The sequence below is a fragment of the Accipiter gentilis genome, chromosome 21, assembly GCF_929443795.1.
Source record: "Accipiter gentilis chromosome 21, bAccGen1.1, whole genome shotgun sequence".
Taxonomy (NCBI): Eukaryota; Metazoa; Chordata; class Aves; order Accipitriformes; family Accipitridae; genus Astur; species Astur gentilis.
The window spans coordinates 11,437,543-11,457,866 of NC_064900.1; the positions used below are offsets into that span (position 1 = coordinate 11,437,543).

The following is a 20,324-nucleotide window of genomic DNA, read 5'->3' on the forward strand; positions in this document are numbered from 1 at the left end:
ACAGACTTCAAAAGTATCACTTACTTTTTCTCCTACTTCTTCATTTAAAGTAAGGCTTGATAATACTGAAAGGGCAAACACAACCATAGTCAAACTACTATGGGCCAGGAAACTTATTAAGGTACGATAGAAACTCTTCACATTATTCTAAAGCAAAAAGGAGAAACATAGGCATTATAAATTTTATTCTGTTCTATAAAAACACCAGACTTACAGGTGATACATATTTATAAGTAAGCCATACAAATAATAAATAAAACAAAAAATATATTAGAATGATAACAGTTCTCTAGGAAAACTATTTTAGTGTTTTACTGCACAATACTGTGTTGATGTCAATGACTAAGTTCTCTGTTGAACGTGTATAAGGAAAAATGAAGAAAAAAAAAGAGGAAGAAATTCCGTCATAATTTTAAAGAAAGATGAGAAAGTAATTTTGCTGAAGCCTCCAATAGAAAATAACCACTGAAAACTGACCCCCATCTGTTCTCTGCTCAGAGATTGGATTTTACAATAGTTCCTCCTTTCCTCCCCACCTCTCTTCCAAGGTAAACAGTACACCATTCACTGCCATGTAGATGAATTTGTATTTCTGCATTAAAAAATAAGTTATGTTTGCACTGATTTATGAAGAGACAGGAACTGAGTAGCTCAGATATGGATGCATATTTGAGGATTTAAGGGCCCCGACCTGACATCAAGATCAGCTTACAAAAAATCCAACTAAAGGCTTTATATGTTAGCAACATTTAGTTTTTTGTAAGGAAGAACACTCAAATTTTAAATTCACCTTTCATTTGCAGAGAACAGTTGCAGAAACTGAATGTATAACACAAGCTAGTGCAACAACACAGAAATGTAGAGAAGGAAAGAGAATAACCAGCTTCCTGTTCTTACCAAAGATTTTATCTGAGTTTGAATAGGTAAGTTGTGACGACAGAGATTTGCCAGGAGTCCTAAACATGGTATCGTTAGCTCATCTTCAGTGGATTGACTTAAAAGAAAAGTTCAAAAGTTTAAATAAAGATGTTTTTATTAAAGCATCCATAATTTAATTACAAGAAATTGTAGGGCAGGGGGTGGGTGACTTCTTATTTTGTTTCGGGGGTCTTGTTTTTTAATTAGACACCATTCCACCAAGCACAGCAAAATTCAGGTTGCAATCCCCACAGCATGGGCAGTTTTTAATGGAGTACATCTGAAAAGAACTCCCAGTATCAGAGACAAGTGCCATCAAAGGTCATTTATTGCAGGTGCTTTTAATAGTCATTAAACCTCTTACAAGGACACTTGCACAAAATCTGTATTAATCTAACAAGTCTGCTCCTAATGACAAGCATGAATTTTCTCCTGGCTTTTCTCTTTGTTAGCTCCCTGCTCCCAGTGGGGTGGGCTAAGAGGCCAATTACTATTAAATCGCCCAAAGTCCTACAATCACTACATTTGACAATCTGTAACAACACGGTTTTCAAAGAAAAACGCCTGTTGACTTCAGAGCAAAAATGGCACAGCTCGCTCTGGAGACTAGGTTAGCGCAATATGCTAATGGCCTTCAGAAAGTTTAAAAACTTCACTAGATATTTCCCACAAGAAAAGACAACCAAGTACACACTTACACATGATGCAGTAGAAACGAAACTAATTCATCGATGTTGGCACCAGCGCAAAAGACTGGAACATTGTAGGTTAGCCTCTGCAGCAACTGAATACTCTGAGGAAATAAAAAGCTATTCACTTATCTCTTTCCTATAGCATCTGACTGAAGAACGTTACAAGTTACAAAAGCTGAAACCGAAAGGACAAATAACAAGACACCACAACTTAATTTTCAGACTCTAATGTTAACACAACAATTACACGAGCTGCTGTAAGCACATTGAGTAATGTCCTACCACACTGATGTACTTCTTAAAAGCCCAAACAGATTAATAAGGTTTTGACAGAGGAGTTACCTTTTTAGCCCATCCAGTTCTCCCCTTTGCCTCATCAGCAAGTTCTCCATTCTGTCAGTGAGATAGGGACTTTGTCCTATTGAAAGATCTAGAAGTCTCAAAATCCAAAAAAGCACTTTGCAACCTCTTGCAGAAAGTATGTTTATAGGAAAACAGGTTTGCTGTAAAGACTGCCAACAGATCTAGTGGTAGTAAAGTCCCTCATACAGCATTCTTTCAGCACATAACCGAGTTAACGTGAAGTTAATATACTCAAACATGACAAAAATCACAGCATATGATAGCAGCTGAAACAAAATCTCACCATGTAAATATCTGATGTAAGAGCTTAAAGGCATATATAATTGGATCTATTTGGTGACCACAAAAATCTCTCCCACTGACTGGCAAGTCACTTGGATCTCCAAGTCTTCTGGTACTCCTAGCGCTTTGAGAAATATGCAAACCATAAGAAAAGTCTTCTTTACTGGATGCTTGACTGCTTTTCCACAGTTCAAGGGCAACAGAACTACTAGCAAATTCATTTTCTGCTTTCTCTCTCCAGAAGGAGATGTGACCACAGGTAGCCAGCAAGTATTTGCTGGAAGCTTAGAACCACATATAAGAAAACCAGTGCATATTTTTAAAATGTAAAGAAAACTTTACTGTTAAATGCACAGAAAGGACAGGTTAAAATTGGTGAAGTCAGACTGGGAGATGTCACATGTTCACTTAAAAAAAATAATTGAAAAACCCCATAAAAACAGTAATGTCTGCACTTGGCTCCTAAAAGTAAGCTTCTCTTAGCACAGCCCCCTTGCATTCACTGGCAGATAGCACTGACCAGAGGGAAGGAGGCATACATGCCCTGCAAACCTTCCATGAGAACTGGCAGCCACAGCTTTCCTTTCACTCCTTCGCAATTACCTGTCAAAGTATTGATGAGACAAAAATCTCCAGGGTTTTGTTATGAACATTAGGAGAAACAATTAAACACCTCAACTGTAAAATAACCTTCCAAGCTCTCAAGCAGTGATTTCTTGAAATAATTTCAGAAACAGGTTTTGGGTTTTTCGTTTTGGGTTTTTTTTGTTTTTTTTAATTCGAGCACGTGAGAGGGACAAGCAAGATTAAAGAGAGGATACAGAGAACTCCATGCAGTGTTAAAATCCTGTCATACTAGCCTCATACAGCAAATAAAATATACAGCTAAGACCAACTTTCCATCAACACGTTATTTTAGATAGAGCTTTTAAAGAGTTATTATATGCTTACAGTATAATGTATACTATGTAAGAGTAGCCAAACATTATTAAGCACTAGTTCCTGTTACCTGTAATAAGACTGGGTCGCTAAGATTCGTAGAACTTCGATGAACCACTCCTGCCAGCACGCTGGTCAGATTGTAGGTATTCTGAAGAGCTTCTCTAGTCTCATTGTCTAAAGCTAGAATTTAAGAATTATTAACAAAACAGCCTATCTAATAGCAAAAGCAACTGTTGTATTAGCTACCAATCTAAGCAGAAGCCAAAGTTTTTGACCAGTTTTTCACGTATATTTCACAAATAGCTACAAATAAATCACAGCTCCTATGCACTTGCATCTCTATCTTACTTCTGAACTTACAGGTAATTGAAACATTAATATTTTTCCTTAAGATGCTTAGACACTGAAGGAATGGCCTACCTTCTGTTTGAGATCTTGAAACTTGCACTTAAAAGGCTTTAAAGTTAAAAATCAATTATCACAGTTTCTTGCTTTGTGCTAAGGTGGGCAAGTAGACTAAAACTGGTAACTTGATAGGGTTATCTAGCAATAGTTATGTTAAAAAAGCCAGTTCCGCTTAGGCAGTCTTGGAAAAGATGTAGCAAAGAACGATGACAGGTAAAGTAAAAGATCAGTTAGAGAAGGACTAATTTGTAAAATTTTCCAGACCCAACAGGCTGGAAAAGATAGTCAAGAACCCCAGCAATAAACATAATTTTACAGTAACTGTTTCGAAAACCTAAAAGGAAGCTCAAAGAGGCTAAAAACTCCAAGCATTGGAGAGGAGAAACAAAAGGTCATCATAAAAGACTCAAATCTTGAAAAACTATTCATACATGATGAGAAACTAAGCAGCGAAGTAATAATTCTTCCCTATATATGTAGGTTATGGTGAGCACTAAGCATCCTAGACAATGAAATCCCACTTCTGTGAAATGGAAAAAACCACAAACACCCAAAAAATCCAACCCCCAAACCAAACACGTCTCAAGAAAGAAGTAAGAGGCAGTAGAACCTATTCTATAAATGGGAAAGTTGATGCACACAGGCCCAGGCCATTGGAGAGCCCAAACAGCCACCCAGCGAATGCTGCCATGGGAAAGGTAAGCTGAGGTGGTGACAGTTGTTGATGCAACATGGCTTCTCCCTATCTTTGCATCCCCTAGGCAGGTTTCTTCACTTCATTAAAAAAGGTAGTCTTTTCAAGCTCCAAAAATCAAGGTCAAGAAAATAATTCCTCACCCTACCCAGTGAGGAAACAAATTCTGACAAGCATGATCATTGTCTTTTCACAGTGATGACTTCAAATCTGCTTCTCATGGTGATTTAACATCTTATCTAGCCTTGTACATACAGTCAGGTGGCTCAGCCAATCATTCCACTACAATGAAAAACACTTCATCTTTCACACCTTATGCTTTTTCCAAGAAGTTCATCACCAATGCCACAGAATCAGCACCTGTCTTGTCTTCCCTTTCCCAGACCAAAGATAAAAACTTCAGATGCAAACCTTACCTAGCTGTGATAGCAAAGTAACCACAGACAAGGTTAGAGATGGGTTTATATCAGCATCCTCAAGGAGTTCTATTAGGCAACTGAGACATTCACTTGGTAGAATCTGGTTTGAAGCAAATAATTGTGTAAGCTTCAGTCCAGAGAAAACCTGGAGATAAAGGGACAAAACCAACCTTAATTACTCAACTGCAACAAAGTATTTAACACAGAAGTCAAAGCACGGAGTTGCATTAAATAGATTTTGGCCTATTTGACAAACCGAAAATGTAAGTGCCGCTTAACAGGATATTTGTATTCACATTTGCTGTAAAAAAAAAAAAAAAAAAAAAAAGAATTTTTGAAAAAAATCTGGTTATCATTCCTGTGGATGTGCTCCCTTCACTCTTGGAAAGTACCAAGTTTACGTTGTGTTAATTTATAACATATTGAGGCTTCTTTTGTTTGCTTGCTGACAGCATTCGTAGTAACAGCGTTCTTTTTAATCTCATAGCTGTAGCAGAGCAACACTTAGTGTTTCTTCACACATAGAACAGAATTAACAACAGGTTACTCTTCCTACCTATGTTTTAACATAGACAAAAGATAGGGTTTATTTATTTTGAAAGAACAACCAATCAGATTGCTCCACACAGACATTTAGCAATCAGCCTTCAGCTCAGCCCAACAGCCAGCTTTCTAAAAGACATGGACAGGAACCCAAAGGTGCCACTCTGCAGGAAGCTTAAGAAGTGCAGTCTAGTACAGGTAGTGCTGGTTTGGGAGCACTGTGTGCTTGAGGTGAAAAAATGGAAGTTTAAGGAAGCCTATATAAGGTGCTGAAAATTATACACTTGCACATCAATACGGGTAGACACAAGCTATACTTGCACAATAGAGCAACATAACGTTGCTTTTGCATATTCCCTGTATACCTCTTTACAATGGATACAGAAAAGAAAGCTAAGCTGAATACTAACTCTTATATCAATATTTTAGCAATTAAAAAAAATATCTGTATTTGAAAAGGTACCTTGCAGATTACGCAATTCAGTCATTGTGTCAATCGCTCACCATACCAAGCGTGCCCACCACAAGCGTTGTACACAAGGCTCTACGTGGAGATCAGGGAAATGGACAGGCCTACCCCTTAGCAGCAAACACCTTTGATTACATATTGTATGAAATTAGCAAATTCCAGATACAAGACCAGTTCATCATTCAAACTCTATTTTTAAGTTGTGATAATAAATGATCTTTCGGGATCAGAATTTAGAGGATATGAAAAAAACAGAAGTCCCTCATAAGGCACACTATATGTTTAACCTACGTGCATAGGAACATACTCTACACATATGTAAATACACACAACCGCCATAAGGCATTATAATAAAGGACATAGCCATAGTCCGGGGATATTGCTAAAAACTGAAACGTTTCTTCTGTCCGGCGGCCCCCCCGGACCACCACCTCCCCCGGCAATCGGTCACCGGGCGAGTTTCACCGTCTCCGGCCACTGAGCCACGGGCAGGCCGCGGGCCCGGCTCGGCCGGCGCCATGGGGCGCCTGCAGAAAACGGCGGGGGGAGCCGGCAGAGGCCCCGGCGGCTCCAGAGCCGGCGCTGCGGCCGCCCAGAGCGATGATGGGGGAGAGGAGCCAGCCGAGGCCGGGGACCGAGAAGAGCCACCCGTGCCCCGAAGCCCGAGGGGACACCGCAGCCATCCCCAAGTTCCCGGCCGCGCCGCCCGCACCCACCGCGGCCCGGGGGGGGGGGGGGGGCCAGGACCGGCGCTGCTCTCACCTCCAGGCTGCGCTGCAGGAGCGCCGCATTGGACGGTGTCTTGGCAGCCCGGTACTGCGTGGCTGCCAGGAGCAGGGACTTCATGCAGCCCAAGGCGTCCATGGCGCCTCAGCCACCCTCTCAGACGCGCGAGCCACAAACCCCACTCGTATTTCCCGCCGCCGCCGCCATTTTGATGGCAGCATCCACTGAAGGGGAGCGGCCGCCGACCTCGCGGGGCACGACGGGAGACGCAGCCGCCGCCATCTTGCTTGAAGGCGGGAGGGAGTGGGGAGGAGCTCCGGCGGAGCCTTGGCGGGTCGGGGCTGGGGGGTCAGGGACTGCTCCTGTTTTGCTCCCTGAGGGAGAAGTGAGGGAAATCGAGGGCGTGCAGCTGCTTGGGTGGGCGCCTCCGGCTCCAGGGCTGGCCTGCGGCCAAGGTGATGCAGAAAGTTAGGGAATGAGACTTTCTTCCCCCAGCTTTATATGCTGAGCATGATGTCATACGGTCTGGATATCTATATCCCTGGGGTCAGCTGTCCCAGCTGTGTCCCCTCCCAACCTCTTGTGCCCCCCCAGCCTGCTCACTGGTGGGGTGGGGTGAGAAGCAGAAAAGGCCTTGGCGCTGTGTAAGCACTGCTCAGTGAGAACTAAAACATCCCTGTGCTATCAACACTGTTTTCAACACAGATCCAAAACATAGCCCCATGCTAGCTACTATGAAAAAAATTAACTCTATCCCAGCCAAAACAGTAGCATGACGACGTAAACTCTCTCAAAACAGTCCCTACATTTCATAGGTTAATGACTGATTGGTACAATAGTTGGGGAACGGGACTTTTCCTAAGAGGAGGTGTATGGGGTTGGGGCGTACTGAGCCTCCCAGCTCCCGCACCTCTGGAAGGCAGCCTCAGGATGGGAGCTGCCGCAGGTTCCCACCTGCGCCCACAACCCTGCTTTTCCTTGCTGCTGCCTTCCTTGTCCACGTCAGCCTTTCCCATGCCTTTGGTGTGGGGCTGAGGCCGGCCAGCAGCCAGGCGCCCATCCTGCCCGTGGCTCCATGCTCTCTCCCATGAGAAGGGGAGGAAGGAGAAAGAGGGCAAAAAAGCCTCCCGGCTCAGGCTGGTGACACGTAAAGGAGGAAAGCCAAAGCTGCCCGTGCAGTGCTAGCCCCGGTGGGGCGGCGGCGATGCCGGGAGACAACAAACCGAGGCGTGCGGGGCACCTTTGGCGGGCTGAGGGTGGCGGTGGGGATCGAACTGGCGGCCCTTAGACCAGCGTCCCGCGACCCGGCAGCTCGTCCAACGGAGATCCCCACCGGCGGGCGGCGCACAGCGACCCCTACAGGCCTCACACCGCCCCGCGCCCCACCGCTCCCACCCGCGCCCTGCGCGCCCGCCCCACCGACGCGCAGCCCCCTCCCCCTCCCCCGCCCCTCCTGCCCCCTCGCCTCCAAGCTACAGCCGGGCAGGACCCCCGCGGCCCCTCGCCTTCCTCGCCGCTTGCCTGCCTGCTGCTTCCCCTCCGGCAAATTTCCCTCTGCTCCCAGAGCAGAAGACCCTTGCTGCTGCTGCTGGGGTCCTGTTCAGGGCCTCGCAGCGTCACCAAAATTTCACGACTGGCCCGCGCCCACCCAGGAGAGAGGCTGGGATGGAAAGGGTAGCGTGGCAAGAGTAATTCTTTCTTCGCGGGCCTGCGGCAGGGCTTGTGGCACCCCGAATGTGGTTTTAGATTTGGTTCTTATCCCTTCCGAGCCTTCAGATAACAGGATGTGACCCCTCACTGCTCAGCCCACACGCGCACACATACTCTGCTTTGGGATGTTGAAAGGTAGATGCTGGTGTGTGAAGCTTTTGAACATACTTTTTTGGAACCCATGCAGCGGTTGTTTCCTAATGCATTAGGCCTGCGAAGATGTGTAGGAACATGTATATTAGCCTCATTTTCTTATACTGTTAATGAATACATTTCTGTAAAGCACAGCTGAATATTGAATTCAATTCAATTGAAATTGAAATGTAGATTTCATTTCACTCTAGGTCCTTGCTTCCTCCTTTAAACGCTTGGTGCTTCCAACGCGCTTTGTGCTTCAGCTGACTGCCTCGGAGGTGGCGCCTGAGAAGTGACTGGAACGTGGGCTTGGATGCGCTCTCGGGTCTAGATGCAGCATCCAGAGTGGCAGCCGCCGCGGTGCCGTAAATCTGATTCTAAAGCACGGCTGCCTGCACTGCAGTGCTTTAACCGGAGCAACTGCCAGCTAAAAAGCACCACAGCCCAGCCCCTTGTCCCCATCAGCTGTGAGAAATAGTCTGTTCAGCCATCAGGAGTCACCCAGTCAGGGTCATGAGGCACGGCCTGGGATTCCTCTGTCACTTGGCTTTTTCCTGAGGTTGAACATCAGCGCTACTGCCTGAGTGTGTGTGGGGACTGCTGAGACTCTCATTTCAGAAAAACTGAAGTGTTGTGCTCTGTTACAGAGCAGGCTGCTGGCATTGGGATGTCTCAGCACAGCAGCTGCTCAGTCTGATATACATGATAACCAACTATCAGGCTGCTGAGTTCTGCAAATAAAGAGACACACCAGTGCATGCAGTTCTACAGAGCAAGGGTTGTTTTTTTTCCTCTCCAATAGTACCATCTTTCATGGACAACTACTTTCTTTCCGATTTGTGATTTTTGGACACATATTTTTGGCAATGCCAGAGTTAATTAATATTCTTATTTTTTGTCTCCTTCATCCTAAAAGTACCAGTTGAGCCTGGCACCAAAACCTGTTAGCACTATTAAAATTCATAAGTCCAAAGCACTGAAAGGTCTGAAAGTCCTTTAATAAATAGTGGTGTGAAGGAAACATAATGGAAAGAAATCTAACTAGTATTATCCATTAAAATGCGTACATGATTTGTGAAAGATCTTAAACAAACACACAACCAATGTAAATGTCGTCCTCAAGATCACAAATGGAGAGGGAGTTGGTACTAGTGACTAGGAAAATCAGGACATACGTTCCAGTTCCGGCTTTGGCTGCTAGTTGCAGCCACCTTCAGAACAAAAGTATGTATTAAATATTTAAAATTAGGGGTAAGACTAAAGCAAATTCTTATATTAAAAAAAATACCCAAAGCCATACATATTGTAATACAGAGCTAATGGCAGTAGCAAATGAAATGTAGTAAGCATTCTTATATGTACAGTACCTACGAAAAAACTTAAATGTGTTCATACAGACATGGATGTAGAATTTGCACTCCTCTTGTAATCTACCAGAACCACTCATCAATATTAAAAGTATTTCAAACCATTTTCATATTGCTGATTAATTATTTATGGCATGGATTTAACACAGCCTTTTTGTTTTAATTTAGATTATTCCAAACTACAGGATACTGCTACTAAAGCTGAAATACTACCTAGTTATCCAACAATGAGATAACATGAATCATGCACAAAATAAGAGTTTAGAGGTTTAACAGATTTTAGAGGGTTTTATGCCTCATATGATGCCAATAGAATTTTTGTTGTGTATGGTTTTTATCAACACATATCAGTTCTGCCATAAACTACTGTTTTATGCACATTCATTTGTTGTATTTATATTGCTGCTTTCTAACAAATTGTTCATATTAATACTAGACATATTGGACAGTATGCTGACTAAAAAAACAAAATATGCATACATGCATACAGATACCCTTCCCTGCCATAGGTATGTATATTTGTGCATGTGTGTGTTAAAAAAAATAATTCTTTTATTGCTAAACAAATATATATAGTAGCTTGTACTGGATCTACTAGGAGAACATACAGCTGCTCTGATGTTCTGCAAAAGGAGAAGACTAATTCCAGAGGTACAGACCCACAGCAGAGAATGCCCAGCTGGCAGGTCTCCCCAGCTGATCCATTGTGCTGTGGCACATTGTGGCACAACCTGAAACAGCAGCTTCCCAAATTGTCAGGTTGCAGATCCTTCAAGGTAAGACGTCAACGTAATCACTGTCATCAATTTCTGTAAAGAAATCAATAAAAAAAAAAAAAGAAAAAAAAGATGTCATTGCAAATGGCTCCTCTGAAAGCCCATGGTAAGCAGGATGGCCTGTGGCTCTGTTGCTGGGCAGGTACCAGTAACTAATTTAGTTTCTTAATAGTCTCTCTCCTATTACAGGGCCAATGTTTAGGCCCCATGTCCTATGGACTGGGTCCTCCAAGAGCCCATGTGGAGGCAGAGCCTGCATTGTCTTTTCTGAGCCAGCAAGCTCTGTTATGAAACAGTTGTATCCACGTGAGACCCCTTCTTCCCGAGGAACAGTCAAACATCAGAAATATCCATACTTAGTAAATCAGATCAATAGCAGAGGTAGCTATGACTATAGCATAACACACCCTTTCTTCTCTAAATACCCAGCAGAGAAGCTCTCCTCCCAACTAAGGGAGGAGAGCCTGAAAAAGCCCTTTCTCTCTTACACCTTGTCAGAATTACGATGTTTTTTGAGAAGCTGGGGAAAGGCTGATATTGAATGCTTGGAACTCGGTCTCCACTATGGAAACCTACTGGTGTCGTCAAGCAGTCACCCTCAGACAAGCTCTTCCTAGGCTAGAAAACAATGTCCAGAAATGTCCAACAGCCAGTATTGTGACCCCAGTCCCTTGAGGTGTTCCACTGGTCACACTGGAGCGCTCAGTCCTATATGTGCTGCAAAGCCAGCTGCCAGTGCAACACAAGGGACTGGGCCAGAAAAGTATGGTGCTTGCTTTAGGAAGCACTGTGGTGTTTTACGTGGTGCCTTCATTTTGGAGATATATGCATCATGACATTAACCTAAGCTCCCCCTATGAGCATGTAATAAAGCAAGCCTGAGGTGGAAGTTTTGAATGCTGTATAAGTGAAATTTAAATTAAAATTGAACAGCAACAATTCCAAAGTAATTTGATTATTTCTAAAAGCCTCCAGTTTTATGGACAACCACAAACATTTTGATAGTGAAATGAAAGGGTTTGTTTTCCTCCCTGTGAGTCCAAACCAGGACATTGTGCATCTTCTAGAAAAGTTCATGTTGCAGGACCAGGCAATAAAATATGTATTAGACTTGATTCTTCCTAAAAATATATCTATGCTACTGCAGTATTTTCCATCTCCCTGGAGCAGCAATGACAAGATACCACAAAAACATTTTTAGAGCAAATGTGGCATATCTGCCTTAGTGATAACGTAATGTTGGAGACACTGGAAATGTCTCTTTGCTACTATTTCTTGCAGCGAGGTTGTTGCTGCGCTGGCCCCTAAAAATGCAGCTTAGTGCATGCAGTGGTGGGGAGAGCTCACCGTTTCCTATCCTGTTTGCTTGACACAGGGAGCGCCAGAGCTGTTGCACTGTTGTTGTGTGCAAAAAACCAGGATCTGTCGTACTGACAGGAGGTATGACTGCAGCACAGAGAGGTGGCCCACGCGGCTGCATTTGAGCTAGCGTTAGTCATGAGATATAAATCACACATAAGATTGGATACTCCAAGATTTTCTTCCTTTATGATAACTGTACTTAATTAAAGGATTTCCCTTGCTCACATGTGCTCTCACTGTGGCTCTCCTTGTGCTTAGTCAGAGGACCTAGAAGAGTTTCAAGGTTATTTTGCAGCCTGTGACCTGATAGGTACTGCAGCTGAGCATTGCACAGCAGTAACATGAAGAATAGCTTTCAAAAATGTGTGAGGGATGCTGGCAAGTCGCCAGTAGTACCTCTGTTCATCCTCCCCAAAACAAGGAGGTAAAGATGACATGGGACTATAAAACATGGTCTACCACTTTGTGAAAACCTCCATCTTTATTGTATCCTTTTGCATAATATTTATCAGGTAGAAACCTCTTATCCTTATTTTATTCCTGGGACTTGTGAGCATAAATTAGCAGAAGAACGACCAGAGACTGAACTCTCTGGTCCCAAAGCTGTGATCCTGAGCGCAAGGCTATATGCTTCTTATTTTCAACTTACTAACTTAAAAAATTAGTCATGTTTTAATACAAATGACAACAAACCAGAAGCTGGCTGGCTTCCCCAGCATCTCAAAACCAACTGAGTTAGATTTTGATATAAAAATAGCTTTCAACTTGGACAATGAAGGTAAAGGACAGCCTCAACTCCCAGTGAAGTGCAGGGGCCTGGCAGCTTCGTAGAACCACATTGGGTAAAACTAGTCCTCAGCCTTCCCTTGCCCAGAAGCATCAACACCCATGCAGGAGCGAGCTGTGGGCAACATCATGCTTTGCCTTCTGTATCTCTTGCAACTTTAACTTGTTAATTTGTAGTGGATGCGGGTGTGTAACCTGTGAGCTGGGAATAACTGTTTTCCAGTGAACATAAGAGAAGGAAAGATGTTGAACTTCTGTTTGTGTGAGTTGGTCTCACAGGACACATAGCAACTTCACCACAAACCTGTCAATACAGTCATCTTAAGAAAACCCCACAAAGACAGAGCTAAGTTTCTCACCATCATAAATTTCGTTCTTTCCTGACTTGAAACTCTGGCTTCTTTGTGAGGCCTTTTGTTTCTTTACTGGGTAGCGGAGTTTGGTTATTAGTCCTTGGTCTGGCTTGTGATAATTGTATATTAGGTCCTTTAATGTTCTGAAGATCTTGGCTGGAACACCTTCAGAAGTCTGCAAGGAAAGGAAAATAAAATTTATTTGCAACTGCCTTTCACATAGAGTCCCCTAAATGAAAGGAACAATAGGGTGTGTCTTGTTTACCAAAGAGCTGTTTTGTAAACAGAATTGGTGACAGGATATTGTACTATCCTTAAGACACTAGGAGCACTTGTTTGGTGGTGTGGTTATGGCATTAACTGTAACCTCCCTCACCATCTTTTTCTGAAAAAAGAACATCAGAATATTGGCTCAGATGTTTACTGCAGAAAACCACTACAACAGAGTGTCAAAGAGTGACAGCATTACAGACTTCCCTCTGGTCTTAGAGCACAAGTTTAGGGGCAACCTATTTAGTTCTCATTTAAAATGTTGTATTTAAACAACTATGTGACAAGCAGCCGTTTTACAAAATATCAGCATTGTCAAGCAAAGGACATGTGCAGAGGCAGCGGACATGTCTGACGATCCATATGAAAGTCCCCAGCACCAGCTTACACTTTTAGGCAGGAATTTATTATTTGTCCAGCTTTGTGACTTGCTTTGGAGACCCCTGAGGCCAAACACAGAGGAGGGCACTCCTAAGCAGGGGAACAGCATTCTCACAAACTGCTTTTTAACGTGTGGGTTCATACAGCTGGACTGAACTGCTTCCGCGGCACAGCCCCGCCGTGATCTGTACAGAAACTTTGCAGTGCTGGTGACTTCAGGACAGTGACAGACAGTAAGCACATTAATCAGCTCGAATCACAGTGAGGGTCCTACTACTAGTCATTAAAAATGAATGGATCTTTGGTGTCACTTAATTTGCTATCTACCAAAGAAACATGTCTTTATTTTCTTTGTTTATCCACATCCTTTATCTTCCTTTCAGCTCTGTATGAACTGCATGCCACTGCCTCTGTGTACTGGGTCTGGCTGGGATGGAATTAACATTCTTCATAGTAGCCCGTGTAGTGCTGCGTTTCGAATTTGTGACTAAACCAGTGTTGATAACACACCCGCGTTTTGGCTGTTGCTGAACGGTGCTCGCACAGCCTCGAGGTTGTTCCTTTTTCGCACTCTGCTCCCCCAGCGCATAGGCTGGGGGTGCACAAGAGGCTGGGAGGGCACACAGCAGGACGGTGGACCTGAATTGACCGAAGGGCTATCCCATCCCGTGTGACGCTGTGCTCCGCAATAAAAGCTCGGGGAAAGTAGGGGTGTTCATGGTTATGGCATTTGTCTTCTCATGTATAACCGTTACGTGTGCTGAGGCCCTGCTTTCCAGGAGGTGGCTAAACATCTGCCTCCCGATGGAAAGTGGTGACTAGACTCCTTCTTTGCTTTGCTTGCATGCACAACTTTGCTTCACCTATTTAACTGTCTTTTATCTTGATCCAGGAGTTTCCTCATTTTTGCTCTTTATGTTCTTTTCCCCCTACCCTGTCCTGTTAAGCCGGGGAGGGAGTGAGCAGCTGTGTGGGTGCTTAGCTGCTGGTCGGGGTCAACCTACCGCACTCTAGAAAGTTCATGGCTGAATCTGGCCCTTATAAAAACCCAAACAATCTCCCCTCCACCATCAATATATTATTTCAGTCTATTAATTTAGTAAGCCAAAACAATCTGACTTAAAAATCTGAAGTACAGAACTCTTCTTTCACATTCTTGGCAAAACCTTGTAAGGAAAATTGGGTTTGAAAAACCTAAAAGTGTTTGAGTTATTATCTGCTGATAGGCATGACAGCAAATGCCAGTAGAGTGGCTATAGTCCAAAATAGATTATTTTTTGTCAACAAACCATTCTTCTTCATGGGAAATTGTGCCTTTCATACTCAGTCCAAACCACTAATAAGCAAGAAATTACCAGCATATGAGAGCGTGGTGTGTCCTTCATGGAGTGAGTTCCTCATTCCACTTAAATACTACTTAATTGCTGGCAGTCCTGTTGGTTGCCCTACTACAAGCAGAGTGAGCCAGCTTTCTATGTGTCCTCTCATCTTGCCTAGGGATTTGATTCATGCAGTCTGTTCTTACGCTTGTTCAAGCAATGAGCAGCATTATCTGGGGTCATCACTTCAGGTACCTCAGAATCACACAGAATTATAGATAGGTCTCTTTAAATCAAAAAGATCATTGCACTATTCCAAATCCCTACAAGATGCTGGGTGCAATGGCAGAGCTTTCAAATAGAAAAAGCTAATTAGGAACAAGAACAAGTAACAAAAGTGATAGATTTTTCTTTAATGCTATCAAAAAGAAATGGTCAAATTGGAAAGCAGCTGGTCAACAAATAACAGATCCACTTAGGTTATAAGGGAATTCTACAAAGATAATAGCTACTGAGCTCATATGTGCCGCGATTGAGAGACATCAAATCTCTCCCCACACATATGTAATAATAAGCATAACATTAAAAGGTCAAGAATTGAGTAGAGAAGAAAGCAAACTTGGAAATATTTTCTAAGGTAATGTGTTCATGTATATTAATTTTTTTTAATCAGGACAATGTTCTTTAGTGCAATCTTTACAGATGAAATGAGAATTACTCACCTGTATTCTGAAATATCCTTGGTGTTCCCTGAAGATACGGTAAGTGTAGATGAGGTTTTCAAAGCTGTGAAAAACATTGTTGTACACATTATGCTTTTTATCAACTGTCAGACCACTGCAACTTGCTTAGACTGCTACAGCTGATCTTGCCAGCCAGCTTCTGGTTTTGTTTGTTTGCTTGTATCTTAAAGTAAACTGCAATACAATGAAAGATGAAAAACAAAGAAACAAATCTAAAGGAATGCCTGATGTTAAATAGCATCATATATAGATATGCGCACTTACTTTTCCATTTGATTCATATATCAGAGCTTTCAAAATACTGGTAGTTCTCTAAGTCATATGTTTAACTGTCTGTTAGCCAAAATTAGTCATGCATGTTGTTTTATTAAGCCTCAGAAATCAAAATATTACTTTATCATGCCCTGTCAATTCAGATCTGCCCCCCTGTACATCGCTGTGCAGATCAGTTTGATTTTGCACCAAATTTATGACACTTTTTTCTGCCCTGCAGAGTTAGGCCACATACAGTAAATGTAGCTGAGTGCTGTGTTCAGTCTGTAGTCACTGCACTTTGCTTAGCATAGATCTTGTTAAAGCATGTCCAGCTAGCCCATCTCCACATCAACTAACTGCCCGAGCTTTCCTCCAGCTTCTTAGGTGCATTTCCTACTACAGCTACAATAAAATAGTTCTGGTAAGCCAAAGCAGTGAAAATGCTTCAATACATCCAGAAAGGGCTGGATGTCACTAAGAATTTGTATGACTTGTTCTGAGGCAGTAAAACACAAAATAGACCCTAGAATTCCACTGCAGGTGCCATGTAAGAGATGAGTCCTCTCTTCCGTGGGGTGCCTAACTCCTTGCTCACCACCAGGAGAATTGCTTTGTGGCACTAGAAACCCCTTTATGCATATGTCAACATGAGAATAAACCGCAAGAAAAGGGCTGGCACACATGCCATCAAGAACTGCAGTATCTCCGTCAGCAGTGAGGGGAAGGGGAGCCATGGCCTGGTCAACTCTCAGACTTTACACCGTGTTGGACCACTGATTAGACCACCTTTTCACAATGGAAATACAGTGCTAATATCCACCTGTCCTTCAAAAATGGAGCTATAAGGAAGACCTAAATAGCTACAAAGGCAAAAGCGAGGTGCCCTTCTTTCCCTGAAGTCATACTCTAGGAGAAAATGGGCTGGCCTCCAAGTAATTATCACATCCACAAGAGAAGAAGTGACCTTTCAAAAGGCTGATCTACAGCTGAGAACAAGGAGGAGAGATTCGCCTGGGTTATGGCACAAGACTGCAGTGCTGTATGAAAACAAGCACACTGGCTTGGAGTGATGCTCTGAAAGACTGTCTTTGCCAATGTCTTCCGTCATATTGATGGAAGTTGGGAAGGATGTGAAGGGAGAGAGGGAGAGAAAGAAAACCATATTAAGCTAAGTAGTGGTAAAGAATGATTTGCAGAAAACTTGCAGTCACCTTTTGCGTGAGATCTGCTGGCATTTCCCTGAAGAAGAGAACAGGCGAGGAGGTTGCCACGGCATACACAGGAGCGTGAATTTGCAGAATGATTTTCATGTAATCTGCCTTCCTTGTGGGAGCCTTCAAGTAATTGCAGCACCACAAATTCATACTGTTATTCCCCCACGCTGCCCCACACAATGACCCCTTGAGCTGTCTGTACCTTCACGTATTCCAGATGTGATCATGTACCAGTCTACAGTATCTGCCCATGGATTAGCTAATTTGAGAGGTGTGCATCAGTTTGTGCATCAACCATGTTAGGTGCTAAGCAATGTTTTAAGCTGCAATTCTAATCCAAAACTTGTCTTGAAATAGTGCTGAGAGTTTCAGTGTTGATTGCTTCCAGTTTTAGGACAGCTTTCCTCTGCCTAGTCAACCCCTGACAGACAGTCCACTCTCTGAGGCAATTCTGAGCCAATACACTATTACTGTCCCATTTGTTATTGGAAGACAACCCTTGCTTTCACCTCTACAAGCCAGTGTCTCTTATATCATTGCTGCCACCCCTACAGTTTAACTATTACACTTGTTAATGCATGAGTTAAAGTCAAGCACACTAAACACTGAAGGTTTTAACAGTTTTTAACACCAAAAACCCACAGAGGCTAGCTGGAAGTCACATGCTTTTTCATATGCCTGCCCAGAACACTGTCGACAGACAAAAGCATGTCTGCAAGCTATCACAAGGTAGATCTGCTTTGCCCTTAAAATTAAAAAAGAAAAAGAAAAAGGGAAAGCAACTGTGTTAGTGTGGCACTGAGCTTAAACTTTACATGAGCTTGCATCTGCCCACAATGTACCCTGTAGAAGCGCCCTCTGTTACAGAAGTAGTTCAAACTCATTGCGCACACCTAAGTAGACCTTTATTTTCTCATCTACTTCCACCACATGAGATCTCAATGGCCATCTTCCCATGTAAGGGACTAATATTGTCATTCTTCCTCTGTGCCAGGATCCCCATTTGTCCCTTCTGACAGGGTATGGACACCCTTTCCCTCCCATGCTCCCTGCCCTGCCCGCACCTCCACAGCATACCAAAAGCAGGTTCCTGCAGCTCTCTCCCTGAAGGCAGTTTGTGCAGCGCTTGCCATTTGTCTTCTCCTTACTCTGTCATTTCACAGACCTCCTTTCTTCTACCTACCAACCCCATAGTACTCCATTTCCCTCTCCCTTTTTCTCCCTTCTCCTTTGATTTGTTTCAAAAGAAATGCATTTTGATTATCGATAAAAACATTTTCTGATATTTTTGAATTAATTAGATGTGGAGTTAAAATGTTTTCATGTCACACTCAAACACATCCTCAAGCAGAGTGGAAAGCCTCATAGGGTCAAACAAAGAAAAACTCAGAGTTACTAATTTATAAACTTTGAATGCATTAGGAACAGATCAATTATATATGAAAAGTGTAAAACAGGCTTCTTGAAAAAGAAATAAAAGTGCTATTCCCTACAGGAAAAGAAAATAGTAAAATTTTAATTGTAGAAATTCAAGTTAAGGACTAGAAGTAGCAATTTTCTATGCCCGTCTTGTTCATGGACTTGTCATATGAATTCAAAGAGGGCATTATAGCTTTCTGTCTCAGCCTATGTTCCTACATCAGAGAACATTCCTTTGAAGCACAAGGCTAAGCTTTCATCAGATAGAAAGTCTATGAAGAAGGACTTGTTTTGCAACCTACCATGAGACTTTTCAGTGTCTCAGCAGTGCTAAAATGCTATTTACTCATCATTATAGAGGCAGTAACTTTGAGTAAGGTACTTACCATGTTTTTGGCAGGCTAAACTATTTTCTCTGGACTCCCTTTATTGTCTGCAGAGAGAGACCAGCATTGGCAGATTACAGTTCATCTATTCTCTATTGTATATAATGCCTTTTGCAAATGCCACCCTCTCACCGCTCACTATAAAGGAAGCCTAAGGCAACCAGCATTACTTGAATACATAGACACACACTCTTGGAGCCTGTTAATACTAGGGAACAACTATTAATGTTAGACAAGATGAACGCTTGTCTTTGGATCTATCTGAAAACTTGTTAAAAAAATAGTATTAGAGTACTTACAAAACACAGAGACACAAGGCTCCTTCCACGCTTTCACTCTCTCGTATTAAATAGCTACCGTTCTTTCCATTCTTGCTCAGCAGTTCTTCACAGGTTCTTCTTGTTATCTTTCCATGAAAAAATGGGAACTCCATGGACAAAAGAAAGCAAGGTCTCTCACCTTTCGAAGCAATTCCAGAGAAAGTCAGAAGCCTGGCGTTAAAAGAAGACTTATTCCAAATGCAGCTGTCTGCAGACAACTGAAATTGGAGGTGCTAAGTCCATACACGAGTTCAACTGTGTTGTTATTGCTGACCTGTCCGTAGTGAAGGTGGTGACCAGCCTGTGCTCATGAATGCAGTGAAGGCAGGAAATGGAAAATTGTTTGTCTACACTGGTCACAGTCCACATCAGAAGGGAAGAGTCTTTGTCACATTATATCAGCAGACCTTTGAGTTGTGTATCACACCTTCCAACCTATGCAATAGCTAAGCTGACACCTAAGTTTAGTTATAATTTCAAGTTAACTTCTGTGTTTAAAGTGGCTCAAACCCCTGCAAATAGAGTTCTTGCTCATCATTTTGAAAAATGCTGCTTGGTTTGATTCCTTTCCTTGCCACACTTCCCTTCTAAGACAGTTGTTTGGTTTTTGTTGTGGTGGGGTTTTTTTTCCTTCTCCCCCCCCCACCCCCCCTTTTTTTTAATTGACTTTTCAAGTTTTGGTGAAAGTTAGTAATATTTGAGAATGAGATTTTTCAAAACAGATCATTCTTTCTTTCTTTCTTATTTTTAAAGTATAGCTATTTTATCGAGAAGTTCTGCTGTGTCTGTGCCATGATTTAGGAAATATTGCAGGAAGGAGAAGGGATTCAGACAGTGCCTTTTGCCACCCCTGGGAAGCTGCTGTCAGTGCAAGAAGGAAAGGGTACAACCACATGTAGAACTGCTGCTCCCTGATGGAAGGAAATGCTGTCCAGCTCCACTGGAGATGCTCTCCCAGGCTTTTTGTACTTTCCCTGCTGGAAGCCAAGGACTAGGGGAGGAGCACAGAGACCTGGAGAAGCAGGAGACAAGAACTAGGCTGGGCAGTGTTTGTGAGGAAGAGCAGATTGAGGGA

General features: G+C 42.9%; 2 protein-coding genes across 3 annotated transcripts in view; both read right to left on the minus strand.

The window, feature by feature from the left end:
- CIP2A (cellular inhibitor of PP2A) overlaps window positions 1-7,284 on the minus strand; it is a 31,482-nt gene extending 24,198 nt beyond the window's left edge. The window contains exons 1-6 of one of the 2 annotated variants that reach the window (XM_049824274.1): window positions 6,490-7,284; window positions 4,713-4,860; window positions 3,265-3,377; window positions 1,617-1,711; window positions 898-994; window positions 25-147 (exon numbers count right to left, since the gene is read on the minus strand). In XM_049824274.1, coding sequence (XP_049680231.1) covers window positions 25-147; window positions 898-994; window positions 1,617-1,711; window positions 3,265-3,377; window positions 4,713-4,860; window positions 6,490-6,591 — 678 coding nt within the window. In that variant the 5' untranslated portion in view covers window positions 6,592-7,284. The remainder of the gene's footprint in view (window positions 1-24; window positions 148-897; window positions 995-1,616; window positions 1,712-3,264; window positions 3,378-4,712; window positions 4,861-6,489) is intronic. The other variant, XM_049824276.1, reaches the window with a different exon arrangement.
- A 3,056-nt stretch (window positions 7,285-10,340) lies between these two features.
- SH2D1B (SH2 domain containing 1B) lies at window positions 10,341-19,443 on the minus strand. The gene is made up of 4 exons (XM_049824315.1): window positions 19,229-19,443; window positions 15,635-15,698; window positions 12,949-13,117; window positions 10,341-10,474 (listed from the first exon to the last, which is right to left on the minus strand). Exons 1-4 carry the CDS (start codon window positions 19,360-19,362, stop codon window positions 10,437-10,439), a joined length of 405 nt encoding a protein of 134 aa, XP_049680272.1. The 5' UTR covers window positions 19,363-19,443; the 3' UTR covers window positions 10,341-10,436.
- Between the last annotated feature and the right edge of the window lie 881 nt (window positions 19,444-20,324).